Source organism: Ammospiza nelsoni, chromosome 8 (assembly GCF_027579445.1).
Source record: "Ammospiza nelsoni isolate bAmmNel1 chromosome 8, bAmmNel1.pri, whole genome shotgun sequence".
Taxonomy (NCBI): Eukaryota; Metazoa; Chordata; class Aves; order Passeriformes; family Passerellidae; genus Ammospiza; species Ammospiza nelsoni.
The window spans coordinates 22,673,062-22,686,729 of record NC_080640.1 but is presented as its reverse complement, the minus strand read 5'-3'; the positions used below and the strand labels follow the sequence as shown (position 1 = coordinate 22,686,729).

General features: G+C 36.8%; 1 protein-coding gene across 10 annotated transcripts in view; it reads left to right on the top strand.

Annotated features, from left to right (window-relative positions):
• KCNMA1 (potassium calcium-activated channel subfamily M alpha 1) overlaps positions 1 to 13,668 on the top strand; it is a 413,353-nt gene that overhangs the window by 222,710 nt on the left and 176,975 nt on the right. For all 10 annotated transcript variants that reach the window (XM_059477360.1, XM_059477359.1, XM_059477354.1 and 7 more), the window contains exons 4-5: positions 7,807 to 7,900; positions 8,814 to 8,925. In XM_059477360.1, coding sequence (XP_059333343.1) covers positions 7,807 to 7,900; positions 8,814 to 8,925 — 206 coding nt within the window. The remainder of the gene's footprint in view (positions 1 to 7,806; positions 7,901 to 8,813; positions 8,926 to 13,668) is intronic.

Below are 13,668 nucleotides of genomic sequence, written 5' to 3'. Positions count from 1 at the left end.
ATACTCTTTGTGTGTATAGGAGAAACAGCTAAGAATTTAGATGTAGAAGGTTGAGAGGTCAAATAGGATTTAAATGCAAATAAAATAAGAAGATACAAGAAATGATTGCAACATCATCCTCAGCTATCAGGCCATAACTGTCTACAAAATTTGGTGAGAAGGGGATTGCTTCTCCCTCACTCACTAGCTCCAGGTGCACGAAACCTCTAAAAAACATCTCTAAGCAGGGATGTCATGATCCCATAGAGTTTTATGGACCTAGGCCTTAGGGCTGTGACAGCAGATTATGAGGCACTTCTACAGGCCAAGGGCGTCTTCACCTTGCCTTGACCAGTGCCCTGTTCTGGTGATCCAGCTGTCTGTCCTTCCTCCTTGGCAAGGAAACCACCTTCACTCTGCCTGCTCTTCCTGCAGCACTAACTGAAAGTGCCGGCGGCAGGAGCTCCCCAGCGGTGCCCCACGTCATGGCAAGGGACAGTGAGGTAATTCAGACTGGTGGTCAAAAACCTCATTGGTGCTATGACTCAAAGAAAGGCCTTCTAAACGGAGATGCATCTTGTATTGAGAAGATGAATACAGATACAGTGAGAAAATAATGTTTTTCTTACTGTGGGCTCACAGGGTTAGTAAGTGAGGAAGCTGCTTGAAGTAAGAAAAAGTATGTTATGCTCTCTATACCTTTTAAGGTGTTTGGCATCTTTGGTTCTAATTAAGTCTTGGTGATTTGCTTTAATTATGATATTTGTTTCCCAAGGTATCTATTTGATGGGCATCTGTGCTATTTTGCTGTTTGTTCATGCCTGTTTCAGTAAAGAAGATTTTAACTGCTTATTCCCTTCTGGGCTGTGTGACTAAACCATAAAGGAGTAAATCCTTCTGCCTTGAATGAAAATTGCTTTTACTAAATGATACAATGTGGCTTTTCTGTAGTTTTACTTTAGTACTACATCACTGAAACAGAGTTTAAAATCCTAACCATAAGCAACTTGTTTTTCTTTTTTGCTGTACTGTTCAAAATATGTATTAAAGGAGTATAAACAGACACTACTGTATCAAAATTGTGCCAAATTTTTTTACTGTAGTCTTCATAAAATTTGGTTTGCTCTAGAAGTAAATTGGAGGGAATTCAATATTAAAGAGGAGCTTCCAGTAAAACAAAATAATTTGAAAAAAATCCCACCACTTAAAGCAGTTTTATGTACAAAGAAAATTTAGATGCCCAAATTGAGGTATTAATTGCATTGAAATACAACTGGAAAGTGCACTGAGTAGAGTGTCAAATGATGCCATAATAATGAACTTCTAAATATTGAGTGGTTTCTCTTATTTATTTATTTCATTTATTTATTTATTTGTGTTATTTATGTTTTAGCAGCATCAACTGGTATTTCTGTACATAGCTATAATTGCATTTTAAAATTTACTCTCCTCAATGGACATTCCTTCTGATGGAAAGTGCACATTTTACTGTCTTTTCGTATAATGTCCTGTTGTGCACTCTAAAAACTGTCATGAGTACAGAAAATAAAAACTTCTTTTTCATATGATTTTTCATATGATCGCTACTTTAAATTTTATGTTTTATTTTATTGATATGAAATTAAAAATATTTTTATCTTGTTTCTCTAATGGATTCAGCTTTTCCTCCACCGTTCAAAAAGAAGATTCACAAAAATTAAAATTGTAAATTAGGAAAATTCTCTGAATTTCTAAAATTTTCAATATCTTCTTAAAGTTCTGAAGTTGTAGCAGCTGTAGTAAGATATTAACATCAGTACTTAATTGGTTGCAGTACAAGTAATTTCTTCTGTGGCGGTTTATGAAAGTTTTATATACATATCTTCAAAACACTTGACAAAATGCAAAATTAATAGATTAATATGTCTTAAAATAAACATTTTCCCTTTTTAAAAAAATAAAATTATACACAGGTAAGGATTAGTCTTTGCATGCCTTGTCATTAAAAAGTAAGAGAAAATAAAGGCAAAAATCCGTTAGGAGCCGACGGACACGATGTGCCAAAAAATAAAACAGTCCACTTCCTTACCTAGGAAGAACTGCAAATTGCATATTGTATAGTTATTTCAAGTGCTGAATTTGGTGTACAAAAGCTTTCCCATCATTGTGGGGAACATTTAACGTAAAATTGTCCAGACAGGTGTCACTGTGATTGCAAAGCTGGTCGAAAGTCTGAATGACTTTCCTGGAACTCCTTCTCCTTGTTCTGTGTGGTCATGATGGCAGTGGCTGCGCTGGGACAGAGGGTGGTAGTTCTTACTAAGGCCTTGATCTGAAGGTTGCAATGGGCTTTACAGCTCCTACCAAGAGGTGAAAAGATACAGTAAAACCACTCAAGTTTTTTTCAACTCTGTTGCAATTTCAAAAATCCTGGAAAAATCTGAAGGCTTCTGCAGGAATTTTCATATTAATATACTCACAGAAGCAATTTCAGAAAACATTAAAAAGCATTTTTTGCACTCTCATTTTATGACTATTCAAGGAGTAATTCCAGTAGAAACATTTTGATGCATTACAAACATTTTAAGCAAAACAGAAATAAGCGAGAATAATAAATACATGATATGAACTGGTGGCAAAAATAGTTCTTTAAGCAGCAGTAGGGTCTTTTGAATTGAAGTGACAGGTGGTGCAGCATGTGATAAAATTGTCGTGCACAGTGTTGACTTCAATGCTGATTGCAGCAAAGCTTTAAGGATGCTGGGAACACCTTGTCAAAGTTTTGCAGGAAATATGTAAAATTAAATGGAATTATTTTGTTACCACTCTTGTAGTCGCTCTTGCTCATTGAAGTAGTTTATGCTTATTATAACTGTACAATTGGGCTTCATAGCTACTAGTTTTGTTGTAAAAATTGTATAGATAATCAAAGATGCTCTTTCAAAGTACTTAAAATTATTAGAGAGTCATGGAATCATTTATTTTAGAAATGACCTTTAAGTTGTCCAATAAACCATGTCTCTAAGTGCTACAGCTATACATCTTTTAAATACCTCCAGGGATGGTGACTCAACCACTTCCCTAGGCAGCCTCTTTCAACGTGTGACAATGTTTCAATGAAAAATTGTTCCCTAATATCCAATCTAGCCTTCCCCTGACACAACTTGAGGCCATTTCCTCTTTTTCTGTCACTTATATCCAGGAGAAGAGGTCGACCCCCACCTTGCTACACCTGTCCCTAGGGAGTGGTAGGGAGTGATAAGGTCCTTGCTGAGCCTGCTTTTCTCCAGGCTGAACAGCCCCAGCCCCCTTGTGCTCCCTTCCCCAGCAGTTCCCTTCTGTTTTATCTCGGCCCCTGGCTCTTTTGCAGTGTGGGGCCCAGAGCTGGGCACAGCGCTCGAGGGGTGGCCTCACCAGGGCTGAGTACACAGGGATGGTCCCTTCCCTGGTCCTGCTGGACACACTGTTCCTGTTACAAGGCTGGAAGCTGTTGGCCTCCTTGGCCAGTTTGGTGCATGCTGGCTCACAGTGAGCTGGCTGCTGATCAGCAGCTTTAGATCCTTTTCCAAACACCTTTAGAGCTGCTCTTCTCCAAGCCTGTAGCACTGCATGGGGTTGTTTTGACCCAAGTGCAGGACAAGGCATTTGGCCTTGTTGAACCTTGTACAGTTGGCCTCAGCCCATGGATTCAGCCGGTTCAGATCCCTCTGCAGAGCCTTCCTACCCTCCAGCAGGCCAACATTCCCACTCAACTTGGTGTCATCTGTGAGCTTACTGAGGGCTCACTCAATTCCCTTGACCAGATCATCGATCTACACTCCTTGGGCTCAGCCATCCAGCCTTTTACCCAGCTGGTCCAAGCTATGAGCAGCCAGTTTCTCCAGTAGAATGCTGTGGGAATTGGTGTAAAAAGCTTGACTAAAGTCTGGATAGCCTTCACAGCCTTTTACTCATCCACCAAGCAAGTCACCTTTTCATAGAAGGAGATCAGATTGGTGAAGCTGCACTGCCTTTTGTAAACACAAACAGGCTTGACCTGATCCTGTGGTGTCCTACATGTGCTCTGTGCTGGCTCAAGGTGTGCTCCATGACCTTGCCCAGCACCAAGGTCAGGCTGACAGGCTTGTGGTTCATGAATCCTCTTCCTGATCCTTCTTGTAGATGCGTGTCATATTTCTCAATTTCCTGTGAGGTGGGACCTCTCCAGTTAACCAGGTCTGTTGATAAATGATGGAAAGTAGCTTGGTGAGCATTTCTGCCACCCCCCTCAGTTTCTTTGGGTGGATTCCATGCAGCCCTTTGGATTTGTTCTAAATGGTGTAGTATTTTACTGACCATTTCCCCTTGGATTGTGAGGGCTTCATTCTGCTCCCTATCTGTCTTCCAGCTCAGGGCACTAGGTACCCAGATAACAGCTGCTCTTACTATTAAAGACCGCAAAGTAGGTATTAAGTACCCCAGACTTCTTGTTCTTTGCATTATGTTTCCCCCATGTCCAATAAAAGATGGAGATTCCACTTAACTCTCCTTCTGTTGCTAATGCATTTCTAGAAGTGGGTTTTTTTAAAATTTTCTTTTATGCCGGTAATCAGATTTAGTTCTAGTTGGGCTTTGGCCCTTCTAGTTTTCTCCCTGCATAACCTCACAACATCCTTTAATCCCTCCTGAGTTGCCTGGCCCTTCTTCCAAAGATGATGCACTTTTATTCCTGAATTCCAGCCAAAGTTCTCTTTTCAGCCAGGCTGATGGTCTTCCCTACTCATCTTTTTGACACATAGGGATGGCCTGCTTCAGTGCATTTAAAATTTCCATCTTGAATCATGTCCAGCCTTCCTGGACTCCTTTGCCCTTCAGGACTGCATCCCAAGGGTCTTTCTCAACCAGCCTCATAAACAGGCCAAAGCCTGCCCTCTGGGAGTCCTGCTGGACCCCCTCATTATTTCTTCAAAATCAAAATCTATTGTTTTGTGATTGCTGTGCCAAAGACAACATCCTATTGTGTCATCAGCCACCAGCCCTTCTCTGTCCAGAAAAACAGCTCTGGTGGGGTTCCTTCCCTAGCTGGCTGATTTACCAGATGTGCATGCCAGTTGTTGGAGTATTGATCCTGCCACTTTTTTCACGGGGAGGTGCCCATTGCATTTACAGTTCCATTGTTACTGTAAATTTTATCTAGTTATATGAAATCTTTCCTGTCATTGCTAGTATGCTATTTCATTGATTTTCTCATGGTTTCTTCTGTCCTTGTGTGGTATAAATGTATGAAACCATGCATGGAAGGGGAGTAAAAACAATTCTAATAGTCTGTTGTCTTTTTCAGAAGTGAAACCTTTGCTGCTCTAACGGGGTGAAATCCCATAGGATACGCCACATGATTTTAATATAAACCAGGGAGTTTTATTAGTATTATTGCTGGTCCTGGAGACCCTTGTGCACTACTAAGAAGTACTTACAGCACTTCTGGTGTTGGCAAACTCGATGTAAAGACAAGTTTTAAATTGGCTTCTTTCTGCAGAATTGTGCAATGATAAACATTACTGGCCCTGTTTTTCTTACAGCTCAGATGTCAGCTACTAGTGAGAAGAAAAATCAAATATCCAAACGGAAAGTTTAATTTAGAATGTTTAAAATCTTTTATAATCCATCTGTGCAAAAATTGATAATTTCTTCAGTGTCATGCCCTTCTGACAAAATCATCATTTGAAATAAAAAAGAAGGATGCTGTGTTTGTCTTTGAAATGGACAACTTAAATATTGAAAGAGAGGGATTCTCTCTGAAATGAAGGAAGTTTAAAGGATATGACTAGGAGAAACAGTGGTTTTGGTATTAGGTGAACAGAAGTCACAAATCAGAATTGTCATTCATTGGGCTAAGTGTTTTGCCAAAAAAAAAAAGTTTTATTTTGCATTAGATAATTTGTCAGATCTTGTAGGTTTTTGTAAAGGACAGTGACACAAAAGTGGAGCTGTTAGCTGCAACCTTAGCTGACCTTAAATAAAAATTGCTCTCCATCCTGGTTATAAGCCTCTGCAGTCCATTAGCTTTGGTGAATTTCTCCAGCTTTTGCAGGAGCTTAACCCAGAGTTAAGGGCTGGTGCAGCGTTGTTGGTTCTGTTCCTCTGTATTTCCTGTTGGTAGGGTGCACTGTGGCTCAGTGTGTGGCCTACCTTATTTTGACAAAATCCTTTGTTCTCATTAGTGCCTTACAGAAGATTATCCAGTTGGGTTCTCAAATTACATCCAGTATTTTTGTAGTTAAAACTGTGTTTGTAAATATGGGGTATTGTCTGCTCTCCTGTATGTTAACATATGGCTTCTCTTCCCTTCTGCCTGCTCTTGTAAATCAATTTTATTTGAACTATAACAGAAGTGTCTCAAAACTTCAATGCCTTTCAAATAGCCTTTGAAAAACAGTTTTAATACACTTTCCTATAGCACTGAAGCTTCTTAAAATATGAAGCTATTGTACATCAAGGAGAATTTTGCTGTATACATTCATGCATCTAGAGATAGGAGAGAGCATGCTGTAATTAACTTGTTTGACCTGAAATGTATACAAGGAATGGAAAATCTGGCTGCATGTGTAATGACCTGGTAGTCCAGGTAATTTCCTTTATGCCTTAAGTTAGGTACCTGACATTCATAACACATAGAATCTTGCTTGTTGAGCAGTCTAGCATTATACTTGCAGAAATACTGCTATACTAACTGGTATTATATTCATGTTCAGTGATTTATTTGATCTAGAAAGCCAACAAATTTCTGCTTTTCGAAAAGGAGTTTTCTAGGGCTCCAAATGTTCAAATGATCTACATTCTAGTTTTCCTCTATTACACTTGTGATGAACACAGGATCATTTGCAATATATGTGTGTATATATATGTATATATGGTGGGACGTTATGTATATATAGTATATACATCAACATATATTGGGACATGATTTTCACTTTGGTCTATGACTACAACATTGGACTGTGGCTTCAACAACCTGTTTTAGAAACCTTACAAATAAATCACTGATGATACTTATGGAAGTTACCACCTTCCTTAGATAAAAGTATATTATAAAGTACCAGTTTGTATAGAGCAAGCTTTGGATCTATCCCACTGTCAAATAGAGCATAAAATAAGAAGCTAAAATTTGCAATGGCTGCCTGAGACACACAAGGGTATTTTAATTAACCTGCATGCAGAAATTAACCCTTAGAGTACTGCTTCAAATTCTTCAATTTATTTTGTTATTTAATTTTACCAGTGGGCTATGCTGCTTTTCTACTCAGTTCATAGTACTGTACATAAAGTACATTAAATGGCCATACAAAAAAAAAAAAGTGAGAAAAAGAAAAAAAAAATCCAATCAACTTTTTATAAACAAGGGATTCTACAAGACTAAGTACTCCAGGTTGCTAATGGGTAATGTATTCCTAAGCAACTATTTTTTTAAAAGGTTTTATGAATTAAAAGCATGTAATGTTTCACTGTACCTGTGTACTTGTTAGGTTTCTTCCTAAAGTATCATAGGTGTGTCCTTTAGAAAGAAGTCAGTTCTTTAAGGGTTAATGTGGGGTTAAGCAATCCTGAGGTATTCTCCTGCTTGTCCTCTCCTAAAGGTATCTGCATGTTAATTCTCAAATATTACCTGAAGAGGTGACTATGAATACTGTATGAATGACTAACTGAATGAATGAAATAGTTCCTTTGAAATGCTTGCTTGTATCTAGTAAACGACTGGAAAACAGAAACCTGGTTTCTGGATCAAGGTCTTTAATGAAATGCAAACAATTCTCAGCAGAGTAGAAACTCACATACTGACAGTTTATTCTGATTTCTTTGTCTTTCAAATAGCCCAATAGAATCCTGCCAGAATTTCTACAAAGATTTCACATTACAGATCGACATGGCTTTCAATGTGTTCTTCCTACTCTACTTCGGCTTGCGTGTAAGTAGTGTCTCTCTGGTAGCAGGAGGCAGGGAGGGAAGGCAGCTGCTGTATATGGAGATTGAAATAGAGATTGTATTTTCTTTGAAAGAAAGACAGTATCTTCTTTAATGCAAAGAATATGAGCATGGTTTTGACACATAGGGAAGTCAAAGTTTTAAGACTTAGATCTGCTCCATTAAATATCTTCATGATACACTCGTTTTTTTCCCTTTATTTGTATTTTTACATTTAATGTTTATATAAAGCAAATGTTTCAATTATTTTTTAATTATTAATCAAATGCAAATGGCAGTTTCACCTTATTTAAGCGCATAGGCAAGTTCTAATTATGATACCCATGACATCTAAGCTTGCCAGTTTCCCAGGGCCGATTTTGTATTCAGGAGAGAGAAATTACCACATGGTTTCATTCAAAAGCCTGAAGTGCTGCTGCAGTCCCAAACTATGCCTTGTAGGAGTCACCCTGCTGATCTCCTCTGGACTTGTAATGATGGGACTCTGTGAACAGCTCTGTATTGAGAAATTTGTGAACACCAAATGCATGATAAGACTACCACCAGCATATTTGGTGTGCTGGAACAAAAGTGATGTGCTTCCAAATACTTTATAATTGCCTACACTTTTCTAATATTACTGATACATTGTCAACAAATGTGGAAGAAGTATTTTTAGCACAGATACTACAACTGATAACACAGATGATCTATCTCTCTAGTTGGACCTTTCATTTTAATCTCAGTGTTATTATCAAGAAATTCTCAATACTTCTTTCCATGTTCTGTCTGGACTGACCTAAAACATCAGTTACTACACTAACTTCTGGGTTTAATATTTTAGAACAGATACCTGCAATCAGCATGATAATAATATTCTTTCATCTCTTCCCCTCTTTTTTTTTTTTTCTTTCCAGTTTATAGCAGCCAATGACAAGCTATGGTTTTGGCTAGAAGTTAACTCAGTGGTAGACTTCTTCACGGTCCCTCCAGTGTTTGTGTCAGTATATTTAAACAGAAGTTGGCTTGGTAAGTAAAATAGTTTAACCTTTAAAATGCTTGTTATAAAATTACTTTAGCTTTGCACGTTTGGGTGGAGAATCTGTTGATCTTATGTCATTGTGTAAATAGAAGAATGTTTCCAAAGTAGTTTTCAAAGTGAATTTTAAGCAGAAACGTGGATTTTGTCAGAAAAAGCACTTACTATATCAGTTTTGTTTTCAACTCTTTACTAATCTCCTACTCCAAGGGGTGGAGAACTTCCATTTTGGAAGTACTTTGTAATTGCCTTTATCAAACCATGAATTTGATTTGTCTTAGCTCACAACCTGAACAGGTGATCTAGATCATTGTCAACAATGAAAGCAATATATTTTCATTGCATTTTTTTAAGCCAGTGTGACTTAATTTTGAATCCACTGAAGTGACTGATTTGGGAGATACATTTAGACATTTAATATTTTTACTGGACTGCTAGAAATGCATTAGAAAAGGTGTGCCACATGTAAAAGGGAATGCAAAATGAAATAGAGAGGACACTCAATTAAAAACATCCAAAATGTGCCAAATGGAGTTTCCTGTACAAGTGTTATAGGCATTTCCATTAGGAAAAATGAACATCAAATGTTGTGATTTTTTTTATTCGGAGAAATATCCTAAAAATGGCATATATCTTTGGATAACATTTGAAACCTCACAGTTTGGCAATTCATGCCTCCAGAAATACAGGCACTCATTGTCCCTGAAAACTGAAGAAATTCTTATCTTAAATGTTTCATATGGAAAATCAAATAAACCAGAGGGTCTTTAGTAGTCTTTTAACTTTTTCATCTTAATATAGAATTGCAAAGATACAAAAATTATTGATGAAATTTTTTTTTATGGAAAGAGATCAGTTAATTTATAACCACAGTAAAGGCCATATCAGTGGTTATTAGTATGCCAGGGAAGAAAGCAATAAAACAGCCAGAAAAGATCACTACACATCCTCATATGATTACTCTCTTTATCACATATCACTTCTGTCACATATAGAAAACTAAGTAAGACTTTTGAAAGGGAAAATGTCATACAGCTCCACATTATGCTAGGAAATAAAATTTAAAAAGGAGGTATGTAAGTAAAAAACATGCTTATCCTTGAAAGAAAATTGCCGATTATAGTAGCTATAACTTTATCTCAGATTCCTTGCATTATGTGAATTAGAGGGATGGATTTTCACTCCTGTATGGGATATATCAGAGTTTCCCAAAAACTTTGAGCTTGAAGTCCTTAGAGATTAAGTCTATCTGAGAGAATAAATAGAATCACAGAATCTATTGAAAAGGAATATGAAATGAGAAAGTAGCAAGACCACAAACTCTGGGAAATGAGGCAGAGGTAATTATTTGGAATGAATACCCTTCATGAAAGTGACTGCATAATTGACTGACTCATGGTGACACAGCAATCCAGCTAACAGTACTGACAGGGATAATGAGAGCTTTTGCACATTTAGCAGTTTCTGCTGCATGGATTTCATAAGTTTTATGTCAGTTTTCAGGAGGAGTTGAGCACTCATAGGGTTGAAAGAATTTCCATATCTCTTAATTACACCAACATCACTTGATCTTGATTTCTTCTTTATAACCCCACTTTGCCTGTTTCCTTGTGGAGTTCCCCTGAGACATTTATCACCTGCTGAGGCAAAAAAATGATGTGTTTTTTAGTGTAGTCATCTTAGGAATAACGTATTTGCAATGTTCTAGCTTTGCACCTGCTTCCAGAGGGGTTTTCATTTTAGATAAATCATCCTTAGTGAAATCATTCACTAATTCAGAAACGTGAATGTTTTGGATTCCTAACATAGCTTTAATTTAGATCAGAAAGTTATTTTGAGAAGCTGTGATGAAAGAATTTTTAAGTGAATATATCAAAGTGTATTAATGGAGCCTGTATATTCCTTTTTACACCTTTGAAAGGGATGGCCAAATTTACTGCCTGTAGGGCTCAAATCATACATGTAGGTAAATACCCCGGTAGGACTGAGTGTGTGAGTAGAGGGGAAGGGAATGTGTTTAGACCATATTATTTAGTTTCAGGCTAGATGGCTACTTTGCCTTTTTCTTTTATATAAATATTGTAATTGAGAGAGATATCCTTCTGCTGAGGGGGATTCAGAACAAATAAGTTGTGGTTTTTGCACAAGTTGTTCCCATGTTTCTGTAGGATTAGCAGGGAGGTTTGCCTTTTAGTGAGGCAAAAATCATTCAACATTGGCACATTTTAAGAATTTCTTAATGATTTAGCAGGTTTCCTTTGTGTGCTTTAGATTTCAGGATCATTAGGAGCCAAAATAAAACACACCATCTGGAATGTATTGTGCATCAGGATCTTTCCAGTTTATTTCATTATTGATTCATGTCAGTCAGCTGTAATGAGTTCATTGAAGTACTTGGCAGAATCCAAGTTCCCAAGTGGCTCTGAATGCCCAATTCTACAAGAGCTGTCCTGGTTTAGCTAACTGACTAGTATCACTATAGACCCACAGTTTGAGCAGTATTTTAAAGAAACCAAACTATCCTAAATAAATGATAAGCTTTGCCTATGGAGCAGTAAGTGCTTACAGAAAGATGTGAAGCATAGCAGAGGACATGCTCTGGATATATCATCTGATCATGTAGAGAAGTGGAAGGCCAGTGGATTTTTTCTGTTCTTATGCTGGCTCAGAAATGCCATCATTCAACTATTGTACAGCTCTTAGTATGTGAAGCCTTCTCCTTTCCCTGATGCTCTTTTGTATTCAGCTGTTCTTTACATATATTTTTGCATCTTGAAATGCTGTATATGAATTAAATTTTCAATCAGTATTCATAGAGGATATTTCAAATCTAGTCTTCTACCTAGATTCCAGTTTGCAGACAACATTTGGTATTGAAAGACAGATCAGATTATACTTTTTCAAAAGTTTTCTAGGAATATCATTATGATCAATGTCTAAAGTAAAGATGAAGGCAAAACAGCACTTCAAACCTGCAAAATAGCAGATTTTTAGATTTGGTAAATCCTTCAGAAAGGGTTTCTGTGGTATTGTTTTTGCGTGCAGAGGACAGCATAAGAAAAGGAAGCACATGAAAAGAGTGCATTTGGCATATGAAAAGAGCTATGTATTAGTGACAAATTTGAGGAAATAGAGATAGGAAAGAAATTTTTAATGAATCTGTATAATTTAGTGATGTATAGTGCTTTATCGTGCTATATAATAATTTCTTATGTTCTGACTTGAAAACTGTACAGAAATGAACATCAGTGTGTTTTTGGATGCTCATTTTCATCTAGATCCCCATGACATTTTTCCAACACTGTTTTGCAAACAGTAACATTTGTGTAGATACTTGCTCATGAGCTACAGCTGTGCTTTATCAAATCATATGTATTGCTTGCACAACTCTCTACAAGAAACTTTCTGATAATAGTAGGACAGTTCTCCAGGTGCAGGATTCTACAGAGTGGAGAGATTCTTCCCAAGGGAAGAATGAGTTACAGGTGACTTTGGCAGTGAATTTTAACCAAATTATTTCCGTGAATTTTAACCAAATTATTATTATTAATTATATAAAATAATTTTTCCAAATTATTTTAACCAAATTATTGTTTATAGTCCAAGTGAAGGTAGGCTAATAGGATTGTTTGACAAAGATAATTTGCAATGGGAGAAATAATGGCATGGTAAATTTTGTTTGTTGGTTTTTTAACCACAAAGTTGTCATAATTTGAGTATCCTAGCTAAGTTTCAGATTCAGGACTTTTTTTCCTTTGGATAGGTTGCAGTCTGAAAAATTGGAGAGTCCTACAACAAGTTAATGTCTTCCAGTTTTATTTAGTAAAGACTCAATAACACTTTACACACTTAAAACCCTTATTCTGTCTTCTGTGATAGCAAAGCCAGTTCAAATATCTGAAATGCGTTTAATCATGTACTTGTATGCTTATGAAAAAAGAAATATTGATTTTATGATCTGACTGTATTGAACTAAATTGCCTTGACAGGATTGTATTGTTAGAGGGGGATTTAACATAAGAAATATGATCTTGGCTTCACATTTTCAAGACTATGTGAATGAGGAACAATCAGCCTTAGATTGTGATATTAATACAAAGTTATCAATACAACATAATATATGAATTTGATAGTGTCTTATTATTGAATCACAGAAATTAAAGATAAAAAAGGTCTTTTAAACAATTTTACTTCCTTTATCTCACCGTATGTTTCATCTGTTCTACTGTACAGAAAATCAAGTGATAGAAACTGTTTGATTCCTATAAATTCTATTATCAGGAGGATTTTTTGTTCATCCTTATTTCCTCACATGCTTTTTAGTCTAAGTTGCTGCTGATGCTGTACTTTTTTTTCAGAAAATCATTTGAGATGTATAGTGGGGTAAAGAAGAGAGACAACACATGCAAATATAGACACATGCAAAGCATAGAGAACAAATCTCTTCAGGTGGTGATTAGTGCAGTTTGGGAAGGAGATAATTTTTTCCAGTGTTTGCTCAAATTCTGTCCAGGTCCTGTTCGAGACATGTCAATTCATTTTGGATGAGACTTGTGGTTTCAGTATCAATGCCTGGTCAGAGAAGAGTATTTCTAACAACTCTGGTGGAAATTCAGGTTTCTTGTTGAATCAGAGAATGAAATTGGTTTAGAGATAAATTTGGAGAAAAATTGAATGTGTCTTATTAAGGTAGTTAAGGTGATGGTGTGAAGCGTTCTGCCCATCCAGCAAGT